The sequence below is a fragment of the Solea senegalensis genome, linkage group LG9 (assembly GCF_019176455.1).
Source record: "Solea senegalensis isolate Sse05_10M linkage group LG9, IFAPA_SoseM_1, whole genome shotgun sequence".
NCBI classification, from domain to species: domain Eukaryota; kingdom Metazoa; phylum Chordata; class Actinopteri; order Pleuronectiformes; family Soleidae; genus Solea; species Solea senegalensis.
This window is the reverse complement of record NC_058029.1, coordinates 6,664,638-6,680,718: the sequence shown is the minus strand read 5'-3', so window position 1 is coordinate 6,680,718 and position 16,081 is coordinate 6,664,638. Positions and strand designations below refer to the sequence as shown.

The following is a 16,081-nucleotide window of genomic DNA, read 5'->3' as shown; positions in this document are numbered from 1 at the left end:
TTGAGAGTATGTAGAATTATAACTGTTGATTCAGCAGAGAATGAAGGAAATTATTTTTGGGGAGGACTGGATGTTGGAAGGAATACTGGGACTTGGATTGGGGGACAAACCTTGGATCATCTTGGATATTAACCAATAAAATCCTTAAAAGACTACTTTAGCCAACAGCTATTACCACAGGGTGATAGTTTTGTAGTTGAGTGTCAGTTTTTGAAAAGAACTGGCCAGGGGCTGATACTGTGGCATCACACTGAGATATTGCAGGTGCTGAAGCTATAATGGAATTTTGTTGTAGCGTTCCAGAAAATCAATACCAAACATCGGATTTTGGCGTCACGACCAGCCGGATCTTCAAAATGGACACACTTTGGTTAGAGAAAGTTAGAGAAGTGTAGTAGTTTCAGGGGATTTTTTTTTTTTCATTCTATGGCAAAGTCCCAATTGAATTAAAACACAAATGCCCTAGTCACACATGAAAATGATTAGAGAAAAGTGTCCGATGATCGTTTCAAATCAACCTCAACACCGGCGCTACGGCGTCCAAAGGGTTATTGTAAGGTAATGAGCATGTAATGGTGAACCAAACTTCCACTCATTGTAAGCAGTGCTCGCAGCTGAATATAAACTGGGTGATTAAGTGTTTTAATCTAAAAAGATTTCCCGGCTCTATGGGAGAAGAAATGTCGGTGCTGTAGTGTTATGTAACACTTTAACTACACTACTTGGGAATATTTTTTTCCTTTGGTGAACACTTACTGTTTCTTCCCGGAACCTATGAGTGTGTGTGTGTGTCTGTGTTTGTGTATCCACTTTTTGCAATCTTTGTGACGGCAAATTTTGGTTCCAAGCCATCGTTGTTTGGCAGCGATGTCACGTCGGTGTAGGGAAAGGAGGGGATTTTCCTGATTATGTTAAAGTCGCTCATCTTTTACACACAGGAGACAACAACGCCATGGTTGGAATGCCCCTGATGAGGCTCAGCGCTACTCGTATGTTGCCAAAAGCGACGCAAGATTTCAAATAATCTGTCTTGGAGATAGAGATTAAAATGAGTCAGTGGTGGATGAAATTGCATTACATTGAATAAATAGGTAAATGTGAAGGGTTTCATTTGTAGCAGCAGAAACAGAGTAATTGTCATTTCATCAGTAGATTAAAACCTCTTTCTTTCGTGATGACGTGTTCATGTTCTTAGGACATTTGGACAACTTAAATGATTAGGTTTGAGGTTACTTTAAAGTGTACAATTGGTTAATATTAGGGGTTAAGGTAAACTGGAGTTAGATTTAATCAACATCAAGCAACAATTTGCTGCTTCTAAAAATAAAATAAATACCTGGATACACCCAATACTGCAGAAGAGTGCAGAGTAAACTACAATTTCATCATTTCAAGACATATTGAAGGATGTCTGTTGGAGAATTTGAAGATTTCAGGAAGTTTGTAAAGAGTCCATGTTGTACACATTTGCTTCATATCGTCCACAATTGTCACTCTGGAAGCTTGCATCAAATTAATATGACGCAATTGAATGGAAGTTCGCCAAAAGATAACATCATTTACAGCAGCTTACCTTAAAAAATGTGGGAGGGGGTGAAACTGTGTGTAAATCATTGCATTTTAGCTACATCTTATAGAATAAGGCATAGGGATTAAAAAAATGTTGTGTATCTTGTGGATAAATGGTGTGAATGAAATAGTGACAACTCATAGAGGAAACCCAGCACGGTCAGGCCAAGACACCGGTCATCTGTGAAGGGAATCGGACGTCATTTGTCATGAAACATCCACCAAAGGCCACATCTTAACCTTATGTTATGTCCTGTTCCCTGAATCACTCACACAGGCAAACCCAAAAAACATACTATATCAAACTTGGAGCTGGACTGTAGCCCTGAGAGAGAGATTGTGCGAGACCACTGTGACTCAGTGTTTGTGTGACTGTTCTGTGCGAGCTCACGAGCGAGCGCGCGCACGCATCTCTGCGAGTCTGTGTATAGGTGCATTTGTATCTGTTTGTGTATGTTACAGCGTGTTAATTTGACTTTGCAGTCAGATGACAGTGCCACTGTACAATATGACGCTCAAATGTGCCAAGTGCGGAGTTATCTCTTCGGCTGACGTTTCCACCACAGCTACCAGTAACGCCATGTTAGTCACGCTAATTATTTTTCCTTAACTCTTCTTACCTCTGTTCTCTCCTTTACTACACTCCTCCCTCCTTCTCTGTTTCTTGATTGGTTCTCTGTCCTTTTATTTCCCTGTCACTCTTTCCTCTCACTCTCTCATGCCCTGGCAGGGATTGTGTTGCTTAATGTGAGACTCCTTAAGATAAAACAAAATGTGATTCCTGAATGTATGTATTTAATAATGCCAATATGACTTTGCGTGTGTGTGTGTGTGTGTGTGTGTGTGTGTGTGTTGCTGTAATCTCTGAGATTATTTCCATAATTTTCAGCCCAGGCCTTTATTTTCTACGTCTAGCTATTGTACTAAAGTAATCTGATGGGAGGTTAATTGTGGAGTTGGCCTCTTCACACCATCACGACATCACATGCATATTTATATTGACACTTATTATTAATTTAACTTCATATTGTGCAAAGAGACTTCCCTAATGTGCAACGTGGGGTTCCCGGCTGCTTGTGTGGTATGATAATACTGGTCACACACGTACATAGCCTGATTCTGCCACTTGCTAATCCTATACCATCATTTTCATTTATTTTCTGTTTGGGATGTGCAAAATGTTTCGAGTATCCAATAGGTTTTATTGGTCATAGAAAAGTACATCAGTTAATGCAACCATAATTCAAATAAGCATAATAAACCGTACATACAGCTTATCGCATACCCGGTGAAAACATTCATTCCAGCTCAAAGCACTCGAGCTGGAGCAGCGCCTTGCACCTGCCACTGTCGACAGCGCACATGAAGTTGCGTACATTGCATTCTTCCTGATTCTGAGGCACAAACGCCCGAGCGTTACCTGTGATTAATTTAAAAGTGCTGTGCAGACAAAGGTGTGCACTCTCTCCTCTCAGGCTCTCCTGAAGGCGCAGGAGAGACGGTCACACTGGAATTGGATGAAATGAAGTGGTGGCCAAAAAAAACCCGACTAAGGTGGTGCTGCGTCTGTCGTGTTCGTACCGTTTAGTGAGAAATACAAAATATGAAATGATGAAAACAGGTTTTTCGATACATTTTGCTTAACATGCCCATCCCTATACTAAATACAGTAGGAAACACTTTCATATCACATTTTAAGTTCATTTCTGCCCAATACCTTAGCCCAAAATTGATTTTTTTTATGTTGCCTGAAGACCGACATAGTTTGTCATACAAAGGCAAAAGGTATTCACGTGGTTGCAACATACAACTTCACCCCTAAATGCCACATAATCCTATACACTATTCCTTTCATTATGAAATTGTTTGTCCTATGTAGCCTCGTCAACATCAGTGGGGTTACATGCCTCATGTTATGTTGTTGTGGTGGTGAGGGAAAGCAGTTAGCAGTGACAGTGTGATAGATAGTTAGTTAGTACTTCACACTAGCATGTAGCATTATCGTGTGATTGCTTGTGGATTTAAGTTGTTTCCTGTCACCAGTGGATTCTTTTTAGAGAGCGGTGCTTTCTCTGCAAATGTGTACAATTGTGGATATACTGCCAAATAGTTGGTTATAAATGATAAAAAAACAAAGCCCAGATTGAAAATAACTGGCATTGCTGGTTGTTGTTTGCTGTGCTGATTATCAGCATCTTCATCTGTGACCAGATACACACTGAAACTATTCTTGCTGCCCACTGTAGAGTGGGCAGGGCCATTAGCCTATAAACAAAGCATTCATATCAATATATCAAATTTCAAATGAGGTCAAGGAACATATTCAGCCAGCATAAGCAAACCCATTAGCTGTAGAATTGCCTTTTGTCCAATTTATTACCAGAGGTGGAGAGTAACCAAGTACTTTAATGCACCAGCGTCGGCCTTTTTAATGCAGCTGTCGGTTTGTGGATATCAACTACATTTTGCAGGAGCATAATACGTCTGTAGCTCACTGCATTGATCTCGTGTTTTACATTTTACCTTGCAGAATAATGCATTCTGTTCAAACTAGATCGTGTAAATGAGAAAATGTGAGGTATTGAGCGTCTGATCAGAACAATCAGACGGACTCTCTGGAACATTATGATCTCTGTTTGCAGCAAAGATACTATCTTGATAACAGAAATTGTTATTTGTGATATGATTTTTAATTATTTCACACCATTAACTCCTCATTAGTGAATCATTTGTCCGAATGACAACTTGTGCCTCTCATCCGTCAGCCAGGGTCAGAAAATATTACCGTGTAGCAGGAATGCAGTGAATTTGCAAGAGAACAGCACTTTAACGTTATTAAAACGTTATGAAACACTGATACAATAATTTATCTTTTATTGAGGGAGACAAATTAGAGACAGGTTTCCCATGTGAATATCTTAAAAATGAATGCAGGATTCAGGGTAATTTGCATTCTTTATTACAGGGTAAGTGAGTCTATAGGGCTTTAAATGGCAAAAAAGGTAACCGAATAAGTTGAGATTGATAATTATAACATTAAATATCAGATAATTAAAGATAGTGGTTTTGCTTCTGGGTGAAAAACAGATTTACATATCTGTTGCTAAAATATTCAAAGTGGGTATCTGTTTGATAGCTTCAGGTGTGTTTGTTTAATACATAAACATCACATCAATGCACATTTTCATTCTGGTTCATTTCTTGCAGCTTTCTGTTACAGTTTGTGAATCCTACGACTTTACACAAAACAAAGACGCACTGATCTTTGACAGTAAAACCATTGTAGGAGCTCAAGATCCATAAACCCCCCTCCTTCCAAAACAGTAGGTTTACAGTAGCCTAACACTACGCTGATGTAAATAAAAAGCAAATGGCAATAACCTATATAAAAAAAGTATTTTTCCAGCATTCCATGTGCTATTATATAATGTCACTTTGCCTTATGTACATTTTCCACCTCTGGAAATAAAATTTGACACCCTTTGAATAGGTTTTATAGGAGAATCTAAACATAAATGTGTCACTTTTTTTTTTTAGCTTATTCCCACGTTATAAATGAAAAAATATAATGAGTCAGAGAAAAAAGCCTAAAAAAGAACAACATGGGCAGGGGGAATGACATTTCTCCAGATTATTTCTCTCTCTCTCTCTGTCCCTCACTGCTCTGCCTCTTCTGTTTGTCTGTGTATTCTTTTTCAGCCTCATTACACTTGTTTTTCCCCACTGTTCATTTATTGTTTGACTGAACCATCTTAAACATACATGCATGTAATATATGTGATTTATGAGCATATATATATTTATATCTGCAGATACTCTATGTATGTTTTTGTATGTGATAGTAACACAATCTGTTTTATTTCAGTTTTATCTTTGTCAATTTTTTAGTTTGTAGTTAGAAAATGTCGCAAATGGAAAATATTTCACAGCATAAATTGTTAAAAAGGATAGTTGTGTTTTTATTTTTACCTCTGTGTCATGTCCACAAAGGTTTGCTTGTGCTCTTCTTGACTGCTATTCCCCTCCCGTCCAACAGGGCGTCACTGTGGAGCTCCTGTGTGGTTTTGCCCCTCCTGGCCCTCACGTGGATGTCAGCTGTCCTGGCAATTACTGATCGGCGCTCCGCCCTCTTCCAGATCCTCTTTGCCGTCTTTGATTCGCTGGAGGGCTTCGTCATTGTAATGGTGCACTGCATCCTACGCAGAGAGGTACCACATGGGACCACCGGCCATTTACAGTCTGTTCTTCCTGGTTTTGTTTGACATTGTGAATGCAGTTTTGTCGTGAAATTTTGTTTGGGTTTACTTTAAAACCCATGCCCATATGGACCAGTTGACACAGTTCGTTGTGTCCACAAGATAGAGTAGAATCCTTATGGGAAGATATTAAGGATTATAGTATACCCTAGACGTTTCAATAACAACTCAAATAATCTGTTAATAATTGCCGTCATGATGTGCTATTTCCCAGGATGTCCTTAGAAAGAGCACCCTGTTGTTTTTTTGGCAAAACCTTATCTATCTTGTTGCCAGAAGTCTAATTAGCCAATAGAGTCCCTCGATCACAAGATCAAAAGCATATAATGTTTATTAGTGAGGACATTCATCCTTTCTAGACAATGATTGCTCTGTTTTGGAAAGTCGGCAAGTTCTGCTCTATCAACACCTCCCAAGGCTGTGGCGTTACTTGAGCACATTCATTTTCCCAATGTTATGAACTTCTGTTTGTTTAATAATCCCAGTTGTAGGTATGTGCTCATTTATTACAGTACTTTGTCCTTACTTTGAACAAAACTCTTACACATTCTGAAGATGTTCTACATCAAAACCCTACCTGTCTGGTAGTTATACTCACATTCTCTCATAAGTGATGGTGGTATGTGGTCTGAGATCTGGCCAACTGAACATATTGAGTGAGGATGGCCATGGTGCTACTTGATCCATCAGGACTCCAAATGACTTGAGTTTAATAACCTGGCCAAAATCATTGTATTTCCACAGAACTAACGTTTTAGCCCAGTGACCTGTAGGCCTCTGTGTTATCTGTATGCTCAAGTACTCAGGATCTATGATTTGTTGCAGGTCCAAGAGGCAGTGAAGTGTCGTGTTGTGGACCGCCAGGAGGACACAAATGGAGATTCAGGAGGATCGTTCCAGAACGGCCATGCTCAGCTCATGGTGTGGAAATACCTTTTGTTTGTTTGTTATTTTAACGTCGTATTAATAGCATTATAGAGAAATGTAAGAGTAATAGACATATCATTTTGGAAGGGTGTGCACAGGTGATATTATATTTCCCGTTCTCTGTCCTCAGACTGACTTTGAAAAAGACGTCGACATGGCTTGCAAATCAGGTAAGCTCCAGGTTGAGTGAGTTCAATTTGTCGCCCGTGCATGCAGTTGATGTGACTTTCAGGACCGCAGCTCAAACCGCTACAGACGCCTGTTTTGTGCCTCATCTCTGTACCTCCACGGCTTCAGAATCCTCAGCATTGCCGTAACAGATGTGAGCCGTGTTCCCCCTCAGTTCTGCACTTGTGTCTTACAATCAGCATCACAGCAGTCTCCTTTCACCAAGGAGTTGTTTTGACAAGAGATACAGCACATTACTGCTACATAACACAGTTTAGGCTGGGCTGATGGGAGTGGGATGAACGTGTGCTGAACAGTTATATGCAGATAAATAGGGCTGTCAGAGTCGCTACTACACTGCAGCTGTATAATTAAGTCCCTCCCGACAGTGCCACATCAGATACTGGCTCTGCTCTGATATCTGCTGGGAGTGAAAATCTGATTATCTCTTGAGACAGGATATCAAGGAAAGCATCTGGAGCAGAAAAGCTATTGAGACGCAAACAGGCCCAATTGAGAAAAGAACAAAGAACCATGATTGTTTTGTTGATGTTCTTTTTCCATTTATGTCAATAGAAGGAGGAGTCCCGGTATATCTACATGGTATCGGATATGCATGCCATGGGAAGTAGGCACAGTGCTACGCTATGCTACGGTGTTGTAGTGATGTCACAGAATTAACATTATGGTTTTCATTCCTAACTGGCTGCAGCTCATACTGCTCATTTAGGCCTAAAATGATGTGTGTATCAGGAAACTTGGGAGTTGTGGTCCTCTAGTGCTTGACGTATGACTTTAGATCAAGAGAGGGCTGCTTGTGGATAATGTACACCCTGATTCTGAAGATCTTGGAGTTATTAATATGCTGTGGCTCACAATTGTTTCTGCAATAGAAATGCAAGGCAAAGATTGTAACGATAGACACTTAATTTAACAAATGTGAATCATTGATGATGTTGTTGATTTTTTTAACGTGCTCAGTGTCTTATCTGCTTTTAATTGCAAAAGAGCTTGTCATGAACATTTCATAGCTAACCCACATATTAGTCAACACAACAGATCCCAAAATAGGGAAAACCTGTGGCTTGCACATGTGAACCAGGCCATGGCAGAGCTCGAAAGTAGTCTTAGCACCCCACAGACCAAAATGACAACTGAAACCTTGTGTTCTCTGTGTATCAGTTGATTTATACTTATCTGAACATTTGAAAAAGTATGAGCTGTTGATGTCTACTGGGTTTTCTGTCCTTCTGTTGATGCCAGGCACCATGAAACGCTCATCACTTCAGGGGGAGGAGAAGGCCTCTGCAGGGACCCTCACCCTTCAGAAGGGTTCTAACTTTAACACCATGCCAGCCAGCATGGCTAAGGTGCATCTCCAGAATGTGGCTGACTACAACTGTCACACTCTGACGCTGCGCAGGGAGAAAGGCGCCACAAAGGGAATCAGCACAGAGCTGCCGGGTGCCAAATCCATCTACATCTGCGACGGCGATCTCTTCAAGCAGCTGGATGGAGACGTGCCGAGAGGGAATGGTGAGGGCAGCAGCGCAGAGGGCACTGGCAAAGGTCCGGGATACGTGATTCTACCAACCAACAACACTGCCACTCTGAGGCCAGCCAAGGGGAAAGACGAGCAGGCAGCCAAATACAACATCAGCATCGATCAACTGCCACAAACCAGGCTCATCCACCTGGCCAACACTGTCAGTGGGGAGCCGGTGCCTGGCTTTGGGCTGAAGACCCTGCCTGCTGACCAGGTCAGTGTGTCATGCTCTGACAGAGACTCACCTGCACACAATCTTCAGAACATGCCCAGAGACTCCAAGGTGGTCAACCGCATGTGTGATGGAGGAGACTCTGCAAATTTTGGTGTGATGTCCAAGAGTGAGACCGTCTCCACACTGTCCATGAGCTCATTGGAGGTACGTCACCACTAAACTAGTTAGAATACGTTTGTCACAACAATGCATTGTCAGCTTCATACTTCACGTTTAAAATATGATTTGCATATGTAACATTTTGTTTTTTACTGCTACTACTTGCCATACATTCCCAAAAACTGAGCAATCGCCATGTTCTCTGATCTGCTCCTGTTAGAATTTGCTTTTAGAATTTGTTAGAATAACTCGTTTTCTTGTTAAATTTGATATGTAATAATATTTATACAGCACCAGTCACATCAGTACAGGCCTTACTGACCACTGCTGCTCTGGTTTACTTTTGAACACAAATGGTTTTTACTGGTTATTTCCAATCACCTTTTAATTTTTAATAAAACATTTTTAATCTATAGCTACAAAGCCTTAGTCAGTAACAAGCTTAATCCCGGATAACTTTGAATGTGAAGTATCTGCAGAGAGTGAGTTTAACTGGCAGTAGCGGAAGAACAACCATAGTAAGTGAAGCCAATGAGTACTTCTTCATTTGAGCCTAATGTACGTTAAAGATCAAGCTAAAGATCAAATGCACGATATTGGGACATGGGCATACAAGTGGTTGCATAGAAGACAAGCTCTTATTCAGGCCCAAATCACACCTTTCAAATATTGTTAATTGGCACTGGCCAAAATAAACTTGAGGCTTCAAAGAGAAAACAAAATGGAATGGAATGGAAAATTTAAAAATAAAATGTAATACATTACGCCAAAGTAATACATATACTGGTGATAATAACATATATTATGTCATTTTTAACTCGCTTTTGTTTGAGAATTTACAGCAGCATCATGGTGGAAAACAAGGTCTCATTATGTCTCATTATTGTCACCTTCTCAAAGCAGGGACATTAAGGTTTTATTTTTCTCATCTATGAGTTTGCATGGACTACAGCCATTCATACAGTAAACTTTAGAAAAAAGGGGTGTAACGTTACACAGAAAGTATTGATTTGGTACGTACCTCGATATTCAGGTCACAGTTTGGTAAGATTTTGGTTCAGCAGAAGCCATTTTGAGTGTTAAATGGGCTACCGGCTGCATATCTGATTGTAGTTTCATATATTAGCTTTCGTATGACGAGTTTTTATTCGTTTGCCATCGTTGCAGTTGACAGTGAAACAAAAGTGCTCTCCTTTAACAAAATAGTAAAGAGAAAAGGTCAAGTGTTTGTCTTCGGTCGCCATTTTAGCACTAGCTTGCTGGACAATCTGCACTGGTTGAACCATCAACATCCTGTAGCTACTTTAGCTAAACCTGTCCCGCCAAATTTTTGACATTGTCTCGTCTTCAGACTAGTTTAGGTTAACAACGGGTGCTTTGATGAAATGACGTGCTACAGCAATATATTGTGTAACTTCCTGTTTCACTGGTGTTGCGTTGTTTGCGAGGTGGTAATCCTAGCCTAGCATTTAGCTTAGCAACTACGGGCATGCACTCTTCCTTTGTCAGGTGTCAAAAAACTCCAACACATTGTGAAAGTCATCAACATAAAAGCTTTACAGGCAGTTTTACACTTATACTCAAGGGAGAAATATTAGTGAGGCACAACAGAGGGAGTAAAACCCCTAAACTTGCAAATGGGTGTGGGTGTGTCCCTTTACTATGACAGCTATATTTGTGTGTACCCGGCCTATAACTAAAATTTCCGTTTCATGTACCGTTACACCCCTATTAACAAGTAAAAACATGTCAACTAGAAGTATATGGCTCGTATTGTGCTACAAGCAGTATTTGGCTCTAGATGGTCTGCTGAGCCATTGATAAAGTGAATAGTAATCAGTTATAATAACAACAACCCAGCTTACCTCTGTCCTGAGAATGACTCCATCATGTGTAGCACCCCCAGCATTTCCTGACCCCATTCAAAGACCGCAACTGTCCTTTTAAAAAGGAGAGTTTTCACCCAGCACCAAGCTCAGACAGCAGCGGCAAGTTGAGATGACACACACAGTGGCGTGGACATCTGCCTGCTGGTGTCTTTTCACTTCGGGGCAAAACAAAATCCCATAATGCCATGTGAGGCAGCAGCTGACAAGACTCCCAAGCAGCTTGAAGGTCAGGTTTTCCTTCATCACTCTGTGACAGAGGACGTAAAGGTCATTTGGTCGCAATCTGTTAACTGCAAACTGGTGCCAGCAGAGTCCGAATGACCAGCAGCAAACCTTGTGTCCACCCACATGACTTATTCCTCTCCTCCCAGATAGTCTCACTAACACAATTCCTTGACTGGCTGATGTGGAGACACACACTAAAATACATAAGAAATAAGGAAATCAAGACACGTCTTTAATCTCTCTGTCTCATCTCCCCCCCCAGAGACGAAAATCACGCTATGCAGAGCTTGACTTCGAGGTAATTTTAGTATTTTTTGATTCCTCTAGAGCATTTAAGACCGATATTTTTGTCACTCTAAATTTTGGGTGTGACTGTAGTGTTGAGATAAAAGACATAGCATAACAGGATTAATGGTAGCCTGTGCTGTTTGCCTTGTACGTAACGTCCAATGTCCCTGTGTAGAAAATAATGCACACCCGGAAACGCCACCAGGACATGTTTCAGGACCTGAACAGGAAGATTCACAATGCAGACAAGGATAGAGAATCTCCACCTGTTGATGCCAAAGCTGCCAAAAGATGGAGTGTGTCCTCTGCGAGCAGTGACAAGACCAACATGAGTGTAACGAGTTTAACTTTATTCTGTTCTCCCCTCCTCCCTTATACTTATTATTGTTCTCCCTTTCACTGAGTATTACCAAAAATCACCACACGAGTGGAGTAGGTTGTCCCAATCAAATGATCATGATTCAGGTAGTAACTGGTTGTCCTATGGCCACAGTCAAACATTTTAATTAGGATCTTTTTTTTGTTTACTTCAGTGTTAGAGCCTCTCTAAATATTCATTTAAAACAGTATGGATATGAGCATTTTTCTGGCTTGGCATGGCTTTTAGCCTACACAATGATTTGTGCTTATTTTCCCCCACAACTCGGCTGGGATTGGATTTTACCAACAGCAAGGTGGCATATATTGGCTAGTAGTTGCAGTCATCCCATGGCAGCAGTTTCTATTTCCTTCTGCTGCGAATCCCCCTGAGCTCCGTTTGTTTCACTTTACTCTGGCTTAAGTCCAACTTCACCTCCAGCATATCAAGCCTACAGCTGTTTGACATCACATTTCAGAAGACAGTCACATATTTGTGATAGTTTTTTTCTTTCTTTCTTTTTTTTTTTTTTAAATCACTCATCATTACGTTCTTGCCAGAAACATGTGACATAAAAATCATACAAGAGGCAGAGAGATTGACTTCTCCACTCTCAGTACGAGATGTCTTTTTGAACATGTGCTCATCAGCCAATATCATATTTTTTATCCCAATCATTATTTGCATGCGACCTTGTTGTGCATAGGCTATACTAGCCTATAGACTGAATGAACAAGTCCACGTGTACATTGTATAGGTTTGCAAATGTGTGTATTCACTTTCTTGCCCAGTGTTGGACGACACATCTGTGTGTTAAGTGAGTTGGAATTGAGAGGTGGTTCATTTAAAGCTGCTGTCTTTCAGCTTACTTGCTCCTCCTTCTTAACCCTTAACGTTCTCCTCCCTTCATCAATTCAGGAACAATTCTGCCACTTTGCAAATGTCTTCCAGATTTACCATTAGATCCTCAAGACTAAGGCCCTAATCGGATCTGTAAGCATATCTGATCAGTATCGGATCTTCCTGACCAACTGTTTACATTATATATTCAGATCCCATTTGGCGTGTGTCCATATTGACATTGTCCAGTCTAGTATTCCACACCCCGGAAAGACAGGTGGCACTTTTCCATTATACAGTTTTAGCACAGCTTGGCTTGACTCTATGGAGCTGTGCCAATTCCAAAATGTGACATAAACAGACTGCCGGCCAATGATTGGTCAGAGAGAGTAGATTATTATACAGTAGAACTGTAGATTATAAATCTTGAAAATGTGGGTTCATCTCCAACATTTAGCAAGGAGTCTGGTATATTTAGCGACAGCACTGCTGAAAGGCGGTGATCGTGAGCACATTCCGCCGTATTTTAGCTCAGTGAATGTGGAGTCTGCTGTGCTCCGGCCATGCAGCAAGTACTGAACTCATCGTTTGAATTAACGGATTGTAATGATTCAGTATAAGTTTGTGTGTTTGTGGCCGACGCCAAACTGAGTAGAGAGCCAAGTAGTGCTAGATCTGTGTAGAGGAAAAGCGCAGAACAGAAATCTGTGCCTGTGTCTGTCCCAAATGGTTATGTGGAGCCTTGGCGCAAACTTTCTTCCAATTTTTAAACTACTGAATGACGCAGAAGACACTTTGAAATCCTATCTGAGCGACGGAGACGTTTCAAATGAAGTAGTTCTGTAAAAAAAAAAAAACAACTCCATATGTGGTTTGAATCAGCTTTGGAAGAATCATGTGTTTATTAGCTGTTCAGAATGCCACAAAAACAAGCTCGATACATGCTCTGGATATGCTTAAAAATCAGATTTGGGCTGTATTCTAAACAACACTGAACAAACACTATGAGACAGTGATATAACACGTATATCACAGCAGCTTTAAATAAGCATCTAAAGCCAGAACAGGAAAGTTAGTCTCTGTGTGTTATACAGTCCTGTAATACATTAGTTTTTACCTTGCAATTGATTTTAAATTAAACAAATGAGATGTATTGTGTTAATTAGTGCACTTTAGAAGAACTTGCAGATGTATCTTTTTGAATTCCAAACAGAGTTGGGCTATTTTCCAATTGTTTTCATTCTTCATACTAAAGTAAGGTCTCAAACTGCAGCCTTGTTAAGACACACAGTGGGAGTGATATTATTGTTTACTCTTGGCAAGAAACTGAATATGCACTGACTTTTATCTTCTAAGAAAGCCAGCATGACGTTGTAAAGCTCCACTAAAATAACTGAAATAATCTTATTCAAACACGCGTTCTGACTCTGTTTTCCATCAGGACAAGCAGCAGACCCCAAGTAAGAGGGCATGGGAGGGTATTCGGAAGACCCACTCCCCTCCATCCTGGGTGAGGAAGGACCTGGAGACAGTGGCAGCCTCTCCTCTGGAGCTGCAGACGGTGGAATGGGAGAAGACCAGTGCCACCATTCCTCTGGTGGGCCAGGAGATCATGGACCTGCAGACAGAGGTGTGACCCAGATACTGACCTCATTCGTACACCTCTTTTCTTTTGGTTGTTTTTTCTCCAGTCTTCTCAGACAAACAAGCAGACACACCATATACACTGCCCTGCTCTGTACTTATACACCAAGGCTCGATTAAGTCCACTGAGAGAACATGAGGGGGAGGGGGAGGAGAGTGCGCAGGGAAGAGAAGCATCACAATATCAAAAAAAGAACTATTGAATCAATCAAAGAGAGGGAGCAGGAACACAGTGTTTTCCTCTGTTTCATTTGATGTTTGGACTCTGTTTTTGTCCAAAAAAATACCCGTCATCTTCTTGTGTATGGTCTCAGATACCATGCTGGCTTACATGGGAGACAGATTGCCAAAGTGGCTGATTGAGCTGCGATATCTGCATCATGTAATAAACAGCACAGCAAAGGTAATCATGTATTGTTTACTAAATGGTTACAATGTAATAATCATGATTATGTCTCATTTTTTCCACTGTTAAGAGTATTGTTGCTTCTGCTCTCCTGATGAATGCTTTCCTTGTACTTGGCTCGAGTTGCATCTGGATGTATTTCTTTGTCGACGTCAGTCTCAAAAGGGAAAATGAACAAGGGATTGAGGAGGCAGACTGCCAAACAAACATCTACGTGCCCCCTCAATGCTTTTGTCCCCCTTCTTCTCCGACGACTCATCCCAATGCTTTTGGCTCGGAAACTTTATCGCCTTGATCCCTGCGGGCCGAGGATGGCCCTGGAGCAACGGGGTTAAACAAACAAACAAACAAAAAAATATATATATATCAAAGGCATCATCTTGAGCCAAAATGGCAGGTCGCCTATCCATCAACAGACACCTCAGAGACGCCAGAGAGCAGGCCACTGTGTTTTGTGCTCTAATTGGCCTTGGACCTCGACCTCTGTCAACCACCGAAGGACAACATGGACATCAGTGCAACCTGAAGGAGCCGCATTCAACAAAAAAACATGCCGTTTGGGTGCGTTTTCGATAAGCAGGATTGGAACAGGAAAGGCAAACCATGATACTCGTGTGTCTGTGCGTGTGTGTGTGCGTGTGTGTGTGTGTGTGTATGTATGCTGAGTAATAAAAATGTACATGCAGGTGGCAAATTAAAGGATAAAGAAAACAACACCAACAAAAACTTATTGTGGAAAGAGTGTCCAAATGTGCTGCTGTTATCTCTGCTGGAGAGATGGAACACCATTTTGATGATTGATGTTTGGCTTCCCCTTACTTCCTTAGGTGGTCTGCGCCATGCATGAGCGCCTGATTCCGTGTGGACGTCCACTTATTGTCCTCGTCTGCAGTTATAGACAGAGATGGATAATGATATTTATATCATTTTGACTGGCTGACCCAATAATAAGGAATTGGCCTTAATAAATCACTTATAAGTCCGTAATATATGAGTCACATCATTTTAATAATCAAACAATTCAGTGAGACCTCACGCCCCTGAGGACAGAGACCTTGTCATCCTGTGTCCTCACATCTTTTTTTCAGGTTGTTCCTTTAATTTGTCCACCTGTCCGCAAATGACTAGATTTTATGAATATAAATATGGAATATGATGATTTAAGATGATGTACAAGGCTGAGTTCATGGGAGGGATGGTGGTTGCACACAGAGAAAGCACAAGGCTCATTTGGAGTCCTGATGTACAGCATTGTAATTATTTCAGAGTTCTACAGAATGGATTTTAGCCTATAAATATCTTTCTTACTGTGCTTGGGGATAGTTGTTATCATGATTATAAATATGAACATAAATATTCTGATACTCAAACCCCGCCCACACCCACACACACAACCCCTGTCCCTTCAGGTTACTGGACTATAAGAGTGTTCTGTATCGCAATGTAACTGTGTGTTGATATGACCACCAGTCCCTCAGATCTGTATTTGTCTAAGCCCCGCCTACTCCGGCCCCTCCGACCTCCAACCTTGGAAAACTCCCACCCCTCCGATGTGTGACACACACCCCACCTCCTCCTCCTCCTCCTCACTAAGATCTTTTTTTTTTTCTTATTGGGGTTGACTCTTTGTT

General features: G+C 41.1%; 1 protein-coding gene across 11 annotated transcripts in view; it reads left to right on the top strand.

Moving 5' to 3' along the window:
• The window catches only part of adgrb1a (adhesion G protein-coupled receptor B1a), a 123,867-nt gene extending 108,027 nt beyond the window's left edge, over positions 1-15,840 (top strand). For 5 of the 11 annotated variants that reach the window (XM_044033799.1, XM_044033794.1, XM_044033792.1 and 2 more), the window contains 8 exons: positions 2,053-2,151; positions 5,606-5,777; positions 6,651-6,746; positions 6,883-6,922; positions 8,184-8,845; positions 11,177-11,212; positions 11,378-11,536; positions 13,842-15,840. In XM_044033799.1, coding sequence (XP_043889734.1) covers positions 2,053-2,151; positions 5,606-5,777; positions 6,651-6,746; positions 6,883-6,922; positions 8,184-8,845; positions 11,177-11,212; positions 11,378-11,536; positions 13,842-14,036 — 1,459 coding nt within the window. In that variant the 3' untranslated portion in view covers positions 14,037-15,840. The remainder of the gene's footprint in view (positions 1-2,052; positions 2,152-5,605; positions 5,778-6,650; positions 6,747-6,882; positions 6,923-8,183; positions 8,846-11,176; positions 11,213-11,377; positions 11,537-13,841) is intronic. The other 6 variants (XM_044033797.1, XM_044033798.1, XM_044033796.1 and 3 more) reach the window with 2 other exon arrangements.
• Positions 15,841-16,081: the final 241 nt, after the last annotated feature.